The sequence below is a fragment of the Epinephelus moara genome, chromosome 17 (assembly GCF_006386435.1).
Source record: "Epinephelus moara isolate mb chromosome 17, YSFRI_EMoa_1.0, whole genome shotgun sequence".
Taxonomy (NCBI): Eukaryota; Metazoa; Chordata; class Actinopteri; order Perciformes; family Serranidae; genus Epinephelus; species Epinephelus moara.
In genome coordinates this window covers 14,680,074-14,697,067 of record NC_065522.1, presented here as the reverse complement: position 1 = coordinate 14,697,067, position 16,994 = coordinate 14,680,074, and the positions used below count along the sequence as shown (strand labels likewise).

Genomic DNA, 16,994 nt, shown 5'->3' with positions numbered 1-16,994 from the left:
AAATGAGACGTTTTAATGAATTATTGGAGGGCTGGCTGAACCAAAACAAGAGCTTCATATTCTGTGATATTGAAATGAAATTGAGAAAACAATTGGTTTAACCTTAAGGCGTGCTAGCTTTGAATTTGCTGGGAAAGGGGAAAAATAAATAAAAAGAAACACACTAAAAGTGTCTGTGTGGTAGTTTGACAAGAAAATGAATTCATTCTCAGGCATCTGGCAGACAAAATGTCTCTTCCACTCCACTAAATGTGAAATAAAATGCCTCACCCACTCCGGTGCAGTCGGCATTCTGGCATCCCATGGTCTCAGTTAAAGGATGGACGTAGGAGAGACTCAACAAATGTGAGCCTGCAACTGAAAGCCACACTCAAATTGAGAGACATGACAGAGTGAAAAGAAGGACATGACGATAAAACAGCATGTAGAAAGTTGATCTAAAGAAAACTTTCAAACTGGGATCCAATGATTCAGTGGATAAATACAGCAATGTGCAAACATTACAGTCTGAGTCACATTACCATTTGTGCAAATGTTTAATCACTTGTCTTGGCATGAAGCAATACTCAGTACAAATAGGATTCATTATTCGTTGCAACGGGCATGATAGTCATGTGAGGACTTGGCGCAGCATACAAATTATGTCAAGCTCTCAAAGTAAACCAGAGCGCCTGTGAGTGAAAAAGTATTTACATTCTGAAGTAAGTGCCATGTAAAGTATGCTGCATAAGAAAAGAGCTTTCAGAGTTTTAATCATTGGGATACTTAAAATCTCTGTGTTGTACAGTACAGAAGAGAATGTTGAACGGAATAAAAAAGAAGCTATGAATAACTCTTCCCAGTCACACATAGATACCCCTGAGTCATAATTGCACATTTAACATTCTTGAGTCGTATTTTGTCTGAGACAAACAGATCAGTTTCCAGTTTAAGGCCTTGACTACATGTTTACAGATGGTTTTCAAAGCAGATATTTTTCCACTCAGTTTTAAAAAATGATTCTGTCCACATTACATTCATTTTACAAAATATCTCCATCCACAACGCAAAAACCATGCAGTTAGGTTTCTTCAGTGGTCTCCCCTCGTCACAAAGGTGGTAAATTCTACAGGCTCACGTCATCTACTGAGGACCGAATCACCATTGATTCCCATTTGATATAAGGATGAAGTCTCTCACTCAAACATGCAAGTGAAGCTCTGGACATGCACAAGTTTTCCTTCCTCTCCTCATCGACAACAATACCACTCGAGAAAGTGTCCCACCATCTGCTGCTTCAACCAGGCCTGATCCAAAAGCATTGTTTCTGTCGGACTTTAAACTGCAAGGTTGAGATGGAGCAAAATAGTTGGGCGCAGCAGATGGCAATACTCGCCATTAGATGAAGCAGTGCTAAAAAAAAACACATTACCAAACCAGAAGTCCGCAAGTGTTGTTTCTTGCAAAATGTAAAAATTAAATAGAAAGCAACAATGGGCACATGCAAATTGAGGGGATTACGTAATTGTTTCCCAAAGGCTCCGTTTTACATGTCCACACAGATAGACAGTAACCACAGTTGTGAAATATCTGCACATTAGAAGGCATTTAAAAAAAATCTCCATCTTAGTGACCTAAAACTCTGTTTGCGTATGAACAAGAGGGCACATGTAGAGGAGAATATCTGTTTTTAAAAGTATCTGTAAAGGTGCAGACAGGGCCTTTGATTTTCTTTTCTAGACTTTGCAAACCAATATCTGTACATATTACAGCTATGTTGTGTTATTTAATTAAAAAGTAAAAGACAAAAAAAAGCCATGTTACAGTTTAAAAACAGTTTTGATCTCTGAGTGGTAAATTTGCCAATGCTATCATTGTAAACTGCATATAGATGGTAAACTTGATAGCCATAGCAACAGTAACTTAAAGAGAAGAGCTTAGCACATTAATCGTCAAAATCATTTACAATGAAATGGTCTTCATACTCGCACAATACAGTATAACATAGTGAACACATCTTATCAAAAGGGCAAGTTGCTATGATTGTCAAAGGGTTTCCAAACCTGGGTGTTTAAAGTGGAAACAGACAAGTTTTTGGCTTCAACTTAACATGATGCAGTAATGTTGAGTGCACAATGTAATGGCTATAGATTAATGGCATCATCGGCATTAAGATTGGTTCCCCATAAGCCTAACTTTCATTGTGCACTTCTATCTGCAACCAGGTGTGATCTGTCAGGTAAATAAAGGCTTGATTAATGGCACAAAGTTCGTCACAGGGTGTTTACTGTTAGCAGACACTTAAATTGAATGCTTTTTACAAACTTTTGAAGATAAAAGACTGAAAAACAAATCATTATTTTCTTATTTAAACATTGCCTATAACTATAAAGGTGAGTTGTATATATGTTGTCCTGTGCATAGGCAGGTTTTTATGTAGGTATATGGTTACTAGAGTGAGTTAGGATAATCTACATTTTGCAAAAAGGTAAGAATGGGGACAATATTAGGTTCAGCAGGAGGTTTTAAAAGATCTGGAACATAAGATCATCAGAACATCACAAATTCAAATTTAAGACAATTAAAATACTTTTAAGTCCTCATATTTATAAGTCAAATTTAAGACATTTGAAAACTTTTTAAGGACTAGCAGACACCCCGGCGTCAACCATCGCACAAACAAAACAGGAAGAGGACAGCCCTTTTGTTTCCCCACGTTGCTATCGATAGCTATTCCCAGTTAACAAAGAGCAAGTTCATCGCAGTAACTATCCTCAGTAGCAGAAATGTTGCATAGTGGAACAAGCAAAGTAACTGCGAAAAAAGGCTCTGAGGAAAACGGAAAACAAATGTCTTTGTGACAGCAACACCAACAACAATACCACTACAAAACGCTGGTAATGGGGGATGGGGTGGGTGGGTAAAAAGTTGTCAGTTTCCACTTTAAAAGGCAGATTGTATTCATTGTAACTGCAGAGTTGTCTGCATGATAGGGAGTGTGTTATTCTGTGATACCGACGCGGGTCTCTGGTGATCGTAGATTAACACACCAGTGCCAATACCAGCATACCCTATGACAAAAAAAACAACTCAGTGATAGTTTATTTAGATTCTGCAAAGAAGAAGTGATAAATAAAATAGATTTCACAAGGCAATGTATTAAAAATCCCATAAAATATAAATCTGTTGTTGCTCATACATCCATTAGATATTCTTGAGAAGTGTTTCTGATATGTGTCCAGTTACATTCACACAGACTCTGAATAGTGGTTGTCGGTAAGCTGTGGCTGATGCACACATGGGAATTGTCGTCTTTCTTGCAGACATGTCTGACAGCTGGATGACTGTGAGTGACTCTGCATTGTCCCACTGCTGTAACTTCCCTGTCTTTTAATTAAACACCATCTACAGCTGATTGGAGGCTCGTTCAGACATTCAAAGCCAACACATCTGACAGAGTTGTTATTATTCATTTCTTATCTGCTGCAATCAGTAAAGTGCCTGTCAGTAAATCACAATGTGAGGTAGGAATGAACTGTGGTTTAATTCTTACATTCGTTGCTTGTTGATATTCATTGATATGTCTATAAATATCAACACATGTGAGCACAATATCTGACCTGATCACACTCACCTGAACACATCACTGCAGGCTCCTCTCTTTTATATAATGTAGTTTTACAGTGCAAGATAGCATTGTTATAAATAGCAGCAAATGTAAACAGATCTCAAATACAATGTGAAGCAGTCCTGAGGTATCCTAAATGCTGTGCTATGTGTGATGCTTTCAGAGCATGATTCCATACACTCTCCTACACTATGTCCAGGTCAGCAGAATTCAGTATTTCAACCACATGGTTGTACACGGCAAATAGCTAGTTTGATTTTTCTCTCCCTTTTGGAAACAAGCTTTTAATTCTACTGGGGACAAGTTGAAATATTCTTATATGTTTTAGAAAAATAAATATTTTAGGATTTGATTACGAACAGTGACAACTTCATAAATTGGAAAGATTTTGTCAGTGAACACTCACTGTAACTTCAGATTTAGATTAATCATGTTATGGTTTAAAGAAACTTTTTCTATTTTCAACCAGCTCTGTCATCGCAGCTCTGCACGCAATAACAAACACTGTTCGTCTGCACACTAGAGTTCATGCTCATTTCTATTTTCAAAGACGAAATTGCTTTCTCCACAACCATCTGTTGCAAGAGGATTGTACAAAGTCATTAATGGAAAAACAGACATGCTACCAGGGCCTAAAATTAATGTAATATCAATTAACTGGTTATTATAATTCAAGCATGTGATTGGCAAAGTACAAAAAAGCTGTTTTCTGCCAACCTGTAGGTAGAAAAACCCGATGGCCCTTCGAGCGCATACGGCATTGGAAAAATAATTGCAAGCACGGCTGTCCTCAGGTTCATAGTTTGAAATACTGTCCTGTAACATTTTTTTTTTTTAAATAATTAATCATTCTGTTCTCAATTTTATTCAAGTACTTCTTCCAAGGTCCAAGTAAAAACATTTCAGATTTTCAAGGTATTGCAGAACTTTCTGAATTTCTGAGTATTCAAGTACTTCAAGCACCTCAATCACCTTGTACAAACCCTGCGGCACACACTGCAATGACACAGAGCAGGTTGAAAATCCAAAGTTTCCCCCTGAGCTTGAGTAGGAATTATTATGGAAGACGACACGACAACTACATGTTATTGTTAACCAATACCAGGCATCGTTGCACTTGGGGACTGAATAAGGTAGTGATCATCATCATTCTGCTAGTGCACATCACATTAGTTCAAACTTGTTTAAGGTATATTGTTGGCCCACTGTCAGCGCAATGTGCCTTGGTGTTACACCTTCTCAGATTCTTGGGAGGTCTCGACAGACTCCAAAGGCAGCTCATCTGAGGTGTCCACAGTGTTGTCATAGGCCTTAGAGTCCTCCTCTCCGTGCTGGTGCTTTGCAAAGTTCACAAAGACCTGGAATTTAAAAGAGGAAAGGAAGATACTTAAAAACAAATGCAAGACAAGAAAAACTTATACACACAGTTGTGAAGGGCCTGTGGACATTTCTCTACCGATCTCATTTTTGCTCTCCTCCCACCCTCTGCCTCTAAAACAAACAGAAATAGCGGTACAGACAACGGGGCGCATGTGAATGAGTTGCCAGACAAGGGCTATGAAGCATCAAGTAAGTGTCTAGGCTCACACAGTGAATGTCAGTTTGACATCTTTGACCAGCTGAGAAAGAGAATAAAACAATCATTCTTCTCTCTGTGATGCCCATTTAATGTCAGAAGAAATCAATCCTATGGCGTTCATAAAAAGCTGTGTGTATTTCATTGTGCTGTAAACATCGCTGTAGTCCAGGCTTTTTATTCTCTTAGCATTAGCTGTCTGTTGTGATAAAGCCACACAGTGATTTTTACTCTGCAGGAGAAAGCAACAAAGAGGGTCACATAAAACGATAAGAGCATTGCTTTTCATTCTAAGATTTTCAGTGGCTGTGTGGATATAAAAAGATACGTGAATTACTAGATTGTATTTAAAATCTCAATGGATGAAAAAAAAAAATTAGCCAGACCAATTCCATCAGAAACTACTCAGACTCCCGGTGAATTAAATCCTTTTTCATAGTTACATCGCCAATAAATTAAATGGGATAGAGAGTAAATACATGTGAGAGAGCATCAATGGACAGAAATAAACAATAGTGCCCTTTCAGGGTTTTGATTGAGAGAAGCTGGGATAACGAAGACAGTGTAATAAAGATCTATCCTATTACTTCTGGTTTTTAATTAGGCAATGTATATAAGCTGTAGCTTTACAATTTAATGTTGCTGATAAAAAGAAGTCTAAAATTAATAAAGCCAGTTTTTTGAACAAAGGGAAAGGTTTGCCAATCACTCTGGTGTATTTACGTTGTCACTGCTGTGTAATATTTTTTAGCTGTGGTAGCATAAATGTGGGCAGGAGGGATATCTGTTGCTTTTGTAATTGACTATATGTACAGTAAGTGATAATGCTCGACAGGGTGTCCATTATCAGGAATTAATGGAGCAACGGTTGCCTCTAGTCCAACACATTCTCACTTCCATATCGTCAAACACCAACGATTGGTAAGTGGCCCTATACATCAAAATATGACATGCTTGGTACCCTTTCAGCGTCAGTTTTGGATGCTGAGGGACAGCGTACACTTTCATTTTCACAGGAAATGTATAGTTTCCACTTGTTAAATGCATACGGTCTCTTTTTAAAATAAACCTACCACGTTGGTAAAAAACTTTTTTGATTTATTTCCATAGGTTTAGGCAAAAAAAAAGCACATGGTTGGGTTTACAACAAAGATCAGGGTTTGGTTTAAAATAAGTACATTTGATACTAGCGTGATGCCTCACTAGCATTGTATGCTACACATACTAGCACGCTACCTTGTTATTAAAGTCAATTGATTAATTTCTGGTTTCAAACAGAAAACTGCTGGCTCCTGGGTGAAAGTTCAAAGTTTGTTTGACCCATCCACCGCCCCTCCTGCCCATGCTATGCAGACTTTCTTGCTCTTTTTACAATGGCAGTTGCTCAAAGCGTCAAAAAATGCTGCTGCTTGTTGCATATCATGCTACCACTAAAGGTGCCTTGGTGCTTTGGTGTCTGAAGCCGAGGGCCACTGACCAAGCGTTGGTATTTGATGAGTTGGAAGTGAGTCCAGGTTGCCACGACAGCCATTATACCAAGATCCCTGACTAAAAACATCAAGATCGATAATTTATACTTTCATGTGTTTTGCTATCAAATCACCTGAGGGTTTGACTAACACCTGGAAAAATCATCACATAAGGTTCTTGTGCAGTTGAAATAATGTTCACTGCTTCAGTCAATGGGACAAACCTTAAATAAGAGATATTTCTAGTCCGCTCAGCTCAAAGAATCCTTTTGTTCAGCTATAAGACAGAAAGCTAACGTTAAGCTAGCATGATTCAAAGTCAATAACATTGCGTACGGCTGATGAACAGTAAATATAATTTGACAGTGTGTTTAACAACAAGACTAGCTCGCTATTCAGCCAAGTCATTGTCCCCAAATCAATACTGAGATTTAATTAATGGACACCCTGCAGCCAATCAGAAGTGAGTATTCACCCAGACCATGGTATAATAACATAAATTGAAACCTTGATAACAGTTGGGCATTTTAAGGAACACACTTTTTTTTTTTGCTTAATTGTGGAGTTACTGGGCATAACACTTGTCTATCACAACCAGTAAGTGGCTTTCATACGAGACATTTAGGGAACATGAGTAAATTGTAGCGTCTACTGATAGTCTGAATGTGATGTGTTTATGGGACATCTGATATTTGTAGCTACAGAAAATTATCTGGATAACACTTTCTTCACTACTAATTGTACACAGGTGGAACTACTTCTTCTTCTATACTTTGATTGAATTTTTTCTGTCAAGTTGGAAAAAAAAACTTTTTTCGTTAAATCATCTGTTATTAAATGTGGCAGAGTAGATGCTTCACAGCGGGCAGAACCACTTTGTGCAAGTCAGTAAAGTTGTATGCTCATTACTTGCTTGAGGGCATGTAAACGCACAAACAGTTAAGCTGGAATCTCTGATCAGAATGATTTTAATCAGACTGAAGAAATATTGTCCACAGCTATTAATAACTATCATGTAATCTTACAAAAGTACATGAGTTCATGTGTCTTAGTGTTACTATGATACTGATCCTCAGACATAAAGTCCAGCTCACCACCTTCATATTATGGTTGTAGTCTCTTTAGAAAACTTAAAGTATTATTACAGCTGAAAATTCCTAAATTTATCTTTTCTCTTTGTTCTTTACTCAGGATAATCTTACTGAGCACAAATATTCGTTTCCTGGAAAACACTGCTCCAAAGTCACTCTTGGAAGCGACCCAGCACAAACACAGCCGTGCTGTATTTGTTGGCCTCTGAGCTGCTCAACAGCTGAGGCAGTTGGGAGTTAAGTGCCTTGCTCAAGGGCAGCTTGGGGATCGTAATGAGCTGAGGCGAATTCTTTTCTTTAACTACTCCGACCCAGTTTAAACTAATAAGTCGGATTGTTTAAACTAGGGATTTCATGAATTCAAATTGTTATGCTTCCAGTTAGAATGTGTAATTCTACAAGAGCGGATTATCGTCCTTTGTTCACTCTGAGGTAAAATTGGCTTTTGCCACTTCATCTACTGTACTTCCAAAGCATTAGAAAACAGTTTTCTTCAGACAATAAGACTATCATTTTATTGGAATTTATTACCTACATATGTAAAGCTTCCTGACCTCAAAGCTCGTGGAGCTGGTGGCTAGCTGGATGTAGAATAAGTAAAACAGCAGACTACCTTGTAAGTGAGGAGCAAGCTACGCATGCCGAACGCCTGAGGCTAAAGTATGCTTCTGTGTGTGTGATGTCAGACCATCAGCAGTGTGTATCAAGGTCACAGTTGTCAAGGCATCTTATCAGGGGAGAATGAGTAAGAGGATAAGAATGACAGTAGCAACAAATACAGCCTCCGCCCATCTCTCTCGGCCTCTGACCCTGCCACTGGCTGATATTGGCTTGATGTGCTGAGGCATGCACAGCATTTCATATTCATCGTCAAGGCTGTATAGTTTTGCAACAGAATTTATAAGTACTATTTGTATTTAACTTTCTGTATGAATGAAGTATGGTTTAAAAAAAGTGCTTCAGTGGTGCAGTTGACATTTCTGACTGAGAAGACCATGGTACATTCATGCTCTGTTTTGTGATGTGACTTTCCTCATGATGTACACTTTCTGTATTTAGCCAACCATCCATTCATGACCTGAACGTCATGCACCAGTGCAGTTGAGTGGCATTTTCTTAATAACAGATGGATACAGGCATTAATTACATTGCAGAGGGTACATATGGGTGTTTATTTGATGCCCGTTGAGGCAGAACAGAGGAGGAGAAGGACGTGAATCACCCAATTAACCTCTCCTGTATATCAAAGGAGTCCTTGCAGAATATAAAACGGCTATTTTTATGTACATGTCACCCACATGGTCATGCTCTACCATGGTACCGCGCCGACACTGAAATGTTCCTGAGCAGTGAAAGATCTTGAGTATGTTAATCTAAGGGCTCATTTATACTTAATTTTAGATGTGATACAGAGACAGACGGAGCTTTCTGTTTGTACTCTGCGATTTTTTCTTGCATATTTCTTTAGTTTTCTGAAAGTTTATGGATACGGACGAAATGGAGCATTACCACCTGAGATTGTCGGGGCAGTGTAACATGGTTCAAGCAAGATACGGCCTTTGGAAGCGACACAGAAATGTAAATAAAGGTTAAACAGAACAAAATGGTAACACAGAAAGAAGAATTCTTCTGAAAATTATACGCATCATTTCAACATTTCAATGTGACATGGTTAAGATTACATGTACATGAGCTGAGTTTTTCAAATGAGGAAGGAAGGGATGGTGAATGGCGTGAGACAAAGGCAAGACAGTTGCCAGGCAGCAGACCAACACACAACAAAAGCAGGTATTTTTGACAACATGCCGTGTCTGTGGCAACCAAACTGTGTATTATGAGCCTAGACATGGTATTTCCCTCACCATAACCGAGTGATGTTTGTGCTTAAACATAACCACATTAACCACAGCCATGTCACAACATAAAATTGAAAAGGTTTCAACATATTCGCTATATATGAAAAGTACAAAGGCAGCATATCTGTGGTTTCCAGAAATATAGGATCCTGAATTTATTCTGAGGAAAGTTATGGGCAATTTAAACCTACAGTAATTGCTTTTTAGGTCATTTAAGGGCAGTGCAACCAGCTGTAAATACAACTTTGACATATCATCACCTTAAACACTTGAAAGGGCACACATCCTGTTCAGATCCCCCATCCATTCTAATGGTTATAACTTTTCTAGGATGTCTACATCTATGATTACTGTCATCTGACTGAAGTGCACAGACATATTTGATGGGATGTCTATAAGCCAATCATAGTGTCCCACATCATCTAAGGTGGACTGCAGTAGAGCAACGCCCCATTTTTAACAAGCATGGCCGACCGTGAGGCAATGAAGGAGTACAAGGCACGTATCAGTCTATTAATCATATTTTTAAAGTATATAATTTTTGTTTAAACTGTGTTTTAAGTAAACATGGGATTTTATATTACTTATACATGTCAAAAAAATAATATGAAAGATTTATAACTTTTACTCAGGATTTTTTTTTTTTTTTTTTTTTAAATATCTGTCCATTTAAATGGACAAGGGCTCTGAGTGTCACTGGAAAATGAACAGGGGAAATACAGTTTGAATAGGGAAATACTGTTCTGATTCGATTTTCTAATGAAACAATCAGCTGATAATGCTTTCTATTAACTATGTACACAGAACATTAAGGAGGTTTTCAACATACTATTTTCTGGATATGCATCAAAAATTAGGGATATTTTAAGTTGTGATAGTGAATACAATACAAAAAATATACAGAATGTGTTTTAAAGCATCACTTTATTCATCTGTATGAGGTAACCATTTTTGAAAAAGAAATAATCCCCTGTTTTTTGTTGAAAAAGGTCTATCCATTTATTGTTATTTTCAACAAATTTGGTTGCTAATTAATTATGAGTGCATTTAGAGTAGAAATCCAACATTACAATATTTTTTTGTGTTTGGGTTCTGAATGGGTTAGGTTAGGAAACAGTTGACTTCCAGGACTACTGGCAAATATAAGTCCAACATTCACTTCGACTTCATAGACTGTTTTAGTCTCCATAAACTCCTGACCAAAATATGTGACTGTTAAGCACTGAGTGCACCAAAACAGAGAAGTGAACCCAAAACAATTTGCTGAAAGACACTAAAATGCTCAGCAGAGCTGCAAAGAACTGCAGACTCAAGTCATAATTCTCATAAGACTGTTACTACAAACATCCCTTCCCACATTTACCAAAGTCATTCAGCGCATTGCTCATATAAAAATCTCAACTGGTGCAGCTGAAGTATTGTTTCACAGTAAAATAAATAATTCACACATTTCTTTAAAAATAAATCAAACAATAAATAAAGCTGCAGCTGATGCGTACCACAAATGCTTTCATAAATAATAAAAGCATCAATAGACATTCACAGCAGCTCGTAAGCTTCATTACACATCATCATTTACCCATAATTGATATTTTTATAATTCATTTTATTCTGGAAAAATGTATTATTGAGGCATCTTTATTAGGGCTGTGTGTAATTTTACTATAATTAAGAGGTAATTGGATGGACTATAAATTGCCTGTACAATAGTCACATTGTGTGAGGGCATGTTGGTTTCTAAGGAGGGGAAGCAATTTAAATAGGACTGTTCACTGGCCAGGAAAGCTGAGAATTATTTAATACACTACTAGACAGGAAGGATTTGTGTTACGTTCACTCTGAGAAGGATATAAGTGTGACTTGATTCTTTTCATCATATTGTGTGTACTAAAACTAAAACATATACAACATTAAAGAACATTTGACTTAAACACAAGAATACAGGGAAGTGTAAATGATAATTAAGACCAGATAAGTAACCAAAAGGTCATCTGCTTCAGTGGTGCAGTAGTGGGCAAGGTTGAACGCGGACCATTGCCCACACTTAAAGTTTCAAATACTTCACATTCCTACCACACAATCTGCGTCTCAAAGACAGTTTAGAAAGTCACATTTTCCTTTCAAATGCTCCATCTGCTCTGGACTGTCCTGGCCATCAGTGTTAACGCCTGAGCTCCAGGCTGTGTGTGTGGATCAATATTAATTGTAGTGCAAGTCTGGTGTTATACTATAGGTCAAGACTCCTTTCTATAAATCACCAGCTGAAAGGTGACAGTCTGGGCCTCCACAGGTTCTCCAGTCCTCCCCTCTGTGTTTTAATACTGTGACCTCCTGGTCCAAGTATGATTTATTTACTGCCTCTTATCTGGTAAATATTGACCACTGCGGAATGTGGGGTTGACAGCTGACAAAAAGTTTAAACAGAAATTACGCAAGATTTGGAGGTAGTAGTGTGACTGAAGACCAATGATCTGTTAAGTAGAAACAAGGTTATGCTAAAAATCATTACAAAGAAACAAATCTGACTGTAAGCCACATTAAGTTGAAGCGTTTAGCTCCTGATAAATCCCTTCCCTGTCTTAGTGGTAGACTAATTGCCCCCTAAAGGGCATATTTTACTAAATAATGCTGCAAAAGATGGTTTTCTCTTGAATTAAAGGTGATCCACAGGAGGATCATGTTGAAAATGAAATGCTTATCATTCTTCATATCACATAATTTGATTTAACTACAACAGTGCCACAACTTTCTTTCAGCCACTTATGCATATCTCTTTTGGGTTTCTTTTTAAAGGCAAGAAGACGCGCTTCCTCTCCCTCGCATGGCGGGGTGATTCGATGACCTGCCTGGACCCCTCAGAGGTCATCCTCACCTCCCACCTGGTCTTCTGCTGCTGAGCTAATGGCGGGCTTGCAAGACCAGACACACTCACACTCACATTCACCTCTGAGTGCCTGATTGCATTGGGTCCCTGGGGCCATTTGGAAAACACAAGGTGAAGCCAGCCCGTAACATGCGGTGCTCACTTTATCTCACCAATCAGGGGGTCTAGCTACTGCACTTGGGCTGGAATAAAAAAAGGACACTGGCCAGGGGAGCTTTTTATATTTATAAAAAAAACAACCTCAGTCCAGATTCTTGATCAATACTGGGACCTGGCGGCTGAACTGTGTTGGCTACACAAACTCAGTGTAGTCCTCATTGGTCAGTCTGACAGTCTAAATGGGAGAGGACAAAGTGTGGGCAATGATAGATCTTTAAATCTTATCATGTACTGAGCAGGCTTGCATTAACGGAGAGCACTTAAAATGCTGAATGCACTGACTGATGACCTAATGATCCGTTAAACTGAGCTGACACACCACAGAATTACAGTGGGACAATAGGATGTGGCTTAGGATGCTCTGCAGTCGGCCTAAATGTTGCCCATGTCAGAAGTGAAATCTGGAGTCAAATTGTGCATCCCCTGCTACTGTACGAGCTGAAACCAGCTGATGTTTTGCTCTCCAGAATGAATTATTGAACAACTCCACTTCCATGCTCAACTCCACTTTTTTTGTCAAAATGCAGAACAACTTTTCCAACTACAGTAGATTCAGAGGCACTCCAGCACTGATAGTACATTTGGATAAAGATAAATGCGTCACCACCAACTATGTGCCGAAAACAAACATTTGGAAATAATCGAGTTTCCACAATTCAGACTACCAATACCCGAGGCAAAACGGAAATGTCTCGCACATTATGGAGCTTCTGTGTAATTGCTTATGATGTGCATGGTTTGTTTTTGCTCCTGTTCCTTTTTCAGAGCCTGCCAGGTTCCCAATGCATAGCAACAATTCGGCAAAGCATGTGTACAAGTAAAAAAAAAAAAAGCCTTGTGAATATGTTTTGCAAATATAGTGCTGCCATGTCTGGGAGCAATATGGAAAAGATGAAGATCAAGAGATTGAAAAAACTGCATCGCTGGCTTCCTACAGTTGTAGGAGATGAGATGTCCATGGATTGATTTTTACCTTTACCTTGGAGAATGATGCTGTGGGATATTGATCAAAGAGGCAATATATTCACCTTTAGAAATGTCACGGGTCCATTTGATGCTGAGAGGATGTAAATATGTACTTCATGCAATTTTCTCCACAATAAGCAGAAATGTATATCATTAAATTGTACATGTCTGCCATACTTTCACTTATCCAGCTGAGGGCAAATGATAAAGAACTCAACCTGGCTCAGCCACTTTCACATTTTTTGGGGCCTTACCTGATCCAGTGTGGTCTGGGACACAGAGTAGTCTTCCACGCCCAGCCTCTGCTGATGGCTGCTGAACTGACTGAAGATGTTGGCCAGAGCTCCCTGTGTGTACGGGAGCTGATACTGCAGCGTGTTGTGATGCTTCTCCTTCAGGACGCTGCCTGGAAAGGACTGCTGGACGAAGTCCTCGACTGGCTTCAGAGCAGGGGGAGAGCCACCAACCCTCACAATCACTGTGTAGCCATCACCAAACCTAGAACAAGGGGCCACAATTAAGCTTTGAGTACAAAAAAAACATGGCTGGTCATTTAAATAATGAACTTTTTCTATTCTCCTGTGGCTGCAGCATGGTGCAGTGGATAATAGGATGGTGTACTGGAAGAAAGAGACGAGACAGGGAGCAAAAGAGATGACAAAATATAAATGGTCTAATATTTCTCACCATTTTAAGCTTGCTGGATGTGTGAATTGGAGAAGCAGGTGAGACACACGCAGCTGAAAGCAAAAGCAGCTCGCCTTCAGCAGCACAACAATGTTGCTAACTCAAAACAAACAAAAAAAAGTATTCAAAAACAACAAATCTTGTTTTGTATAGGTGAAATAATTATTACATAGGTATGCTAGCCACTAAGCTTCATCTGACAACCAATAAATTAGGAGAGATCTCTATGCAGAGAAAGATATTGTGCTGGGAAATCCATTTTGACCATTGTGTGGAAGGGATATATTCTGTAAGTTATGCTACATGCATAATGCTACATGCATAATGCAAGTTCGACAACCACTATCCCACAAGATTGCATCCCAAATAAGACTGTGAATCCGCTGGCATTTTTTTGCCTCCTGATGCCAGAGAGGGCTAAAAACATCTTAAGAAACCATAAGAATTTATGGCGTTCCACTTCAAAGCTGCACTTAAAAAGATTTTTATATTAGCAATGGAACAAATGATTATGTGTAATATGAGAGGGGGCACTAGTTTTGACAAAACCACAGAGAATTAGCACCCAACTCTATGTTTCCCTTAGTTCTATGCAGTGTTTTAGCTCTTTAGCTGCGATACACTACCTGCCCAACATCAAACAGTTGTTGGTGGAGACCAAAGCAGAGCTAAAAAAAAAATTTAGGAGCCGCCAGACAGGCGACTCCAAATCAGTGTTTATGTTTCTCGGTGTCTGCTGAATATATGCAAACAGCCAACCGTTTATAACAGTTATATGGTAATAATATGTCAATGTTGTGTTCACAGGTTGTTCCGCTCCCCTCAAGGGGCAAAATATAAATTATTGCTGCTTTAACAGTCTGAACATAAAACTTTGTCTAAGGATTCTTTTACAAGAGCTTCTACATTAGTGGGTGTTTATAATAAGTAATGCACAGAGCATATAAATGCTTTAACATCCACTGTTTTGAAAATATGTCAACATGCTCTACTGGTTTAACTTCATAACAGGAACAATACTCCTAGACATTAAAAATTGTCCCAGATGAAAATATGCCACAGCTAAGCTCTAAAGCTAATTAGCATTCTGCATCTTACTGGTTGTATGCTACGTCTGGTGAGCACCAAATAAGACTGCCTTGTTATTCTGTCGTTAGCACTCTTATGACCCATTGTTTTCTGCCTAATTAATTCCCTAATGTTGGATTTACTCATGGAAATGTCCATTGTGGGCTGGTACAGAGCAACATGCAACGAGAGTCTGCGGCTCCCTTAGTGGCAATTAGAGATATGGTGAATAAACTGCAGGCCTACACGATCCCAAAGGGAGTGAGAGAGGAAGTGAAGCTCTGTGGTGGTACTGAGAAGCACAATGAATGGACCCCATGGGTAACCGAGTCCCTTAAGTTAAAACATGACTGCTTCAAGTTGAAGAGCCACAGTGCAAGAATAGTGTAACTTTGCATAAAGCGTATATGGGAATGCTTATCTAACATTCCCTCCCCTTAAGAATGCATGAGTGTCTTTTTAATGCCACCTCTAGAATCATGCCAAGACGCACTGACTGGCAGGTCTGAACCCTGCTTAACTGGAATTTTCTTGCATCATGATTGGACAAGCCAGAATACAAGCAGATGTAGTAGTACATGGACATACATTTACAGGAGCTGGCATGTTGACAAATCACTTGCTACATCATTATAACCATGACCTCTGTATCCTGTCACACGATGCACAACAGGAACTGTAACTGAAGATTGTACTAAAGAAATTAGGAAGTCTTGCTAAGATTTGGTGTTTACTGGCATGGTGGTTTGATATCACAGTGAAAATAAAGTTTAATTCAAACACATTTAAATTGGCTACATTGAGGGAGCAATAAGGCATCAGAATGACACAAACAAATGCAGACAATGTGCAGCAGTGACTGAACAATTTCTAGGTTTTGACTTGAATATTCAACTACTTGATTGTTTTATTCATTGTTTGGGTAGGTACTTGGTTTTTAAATTTGGTATTTTAATAGACATTTGTATTTCTTTTTATTACAATAAAGAAAAAATTAACACTAATCTTAACCGATTTATAGACTTAAACAGAAGTAATCCCTTTTAAACCACTAGAAGTGTGTGGTAGCGTATTTTTCTGCAGAGACTCTGCCGTCTGCCTGGGTTCTACTTATTTTTTGTGTATGGGAGGTTTATGGGGTGTAACCCCACAGCGCTCAGGTGAGGATGGGGCTTTTTATAAAGAGGTCGTGACCAAGCAACCAAGAATTACAGTGCCAAAATTGCAAATACATTGAGGTAAAACACCAAATAAGAGTGAATCTGGGTTGCCTTTAACTTTCACTTTTGTTGGCGAGTGTGTTTAAAAAAAAAAAAAAGTAACCATAAATCCTGCATTGTATACCTTAAAATTTATTGGCGCATATGTACAGTTTCAGCAATTTGGTCTCACAGAGTTCTGTTAGGCAGAGATGGGACCAAGTCACACATGTGCAAGTCTCAAGTAAGTCTCAAGTCTTAACCTTCAAGTCTCAAGTAAGTCCCAAGTCATTTTTTCTTGGGCAAGTCAAGTCAAGTCAAGTCACAGGTTATGTCAAGTCAAGTCAAGTCCTGTAATAGGTCAAGTCAAGTCCAAGTCAAGTCATCTTATTATTGTAATTTTACCTGCAGAATCTGTTCTTAATAAAGTGA

General features: G+C 38.6%; 1 protein-coding gene across 2 annotated transcripts in view; it reads right to left on the bottom strand.

The window, feature by feature from the left end:
- Positions 1–523: 523 nt before the first annotated feature.
- LOC126404152 (phospholipid-transporting ATPase ABCA1-like) overlaps positions 524–16,994 on the bottom strand; it is a 209,821-nt gene continuing 193,350 nt past the window's right edge. For both annotated transcript variants that reach the window (XM_050067165.1, XM_050067166.1), the window contains exons 49-50: positions 13,863–14,106; positions 524–4,965 (exon numbers count right to left, since the gene is read on the bottom strand). In XM_050067165.1, the coding sequence (XP_049923122.1) occupies positions 4,837–4,965; positions 13,863–14,106 (373 nt within the window). In that variant the 3' untranslated portion in view covers positions 524–4,836. The remainder of the gene's footprint in view (positions 4,966–13,862; positions 14,107–16,994) is intronic.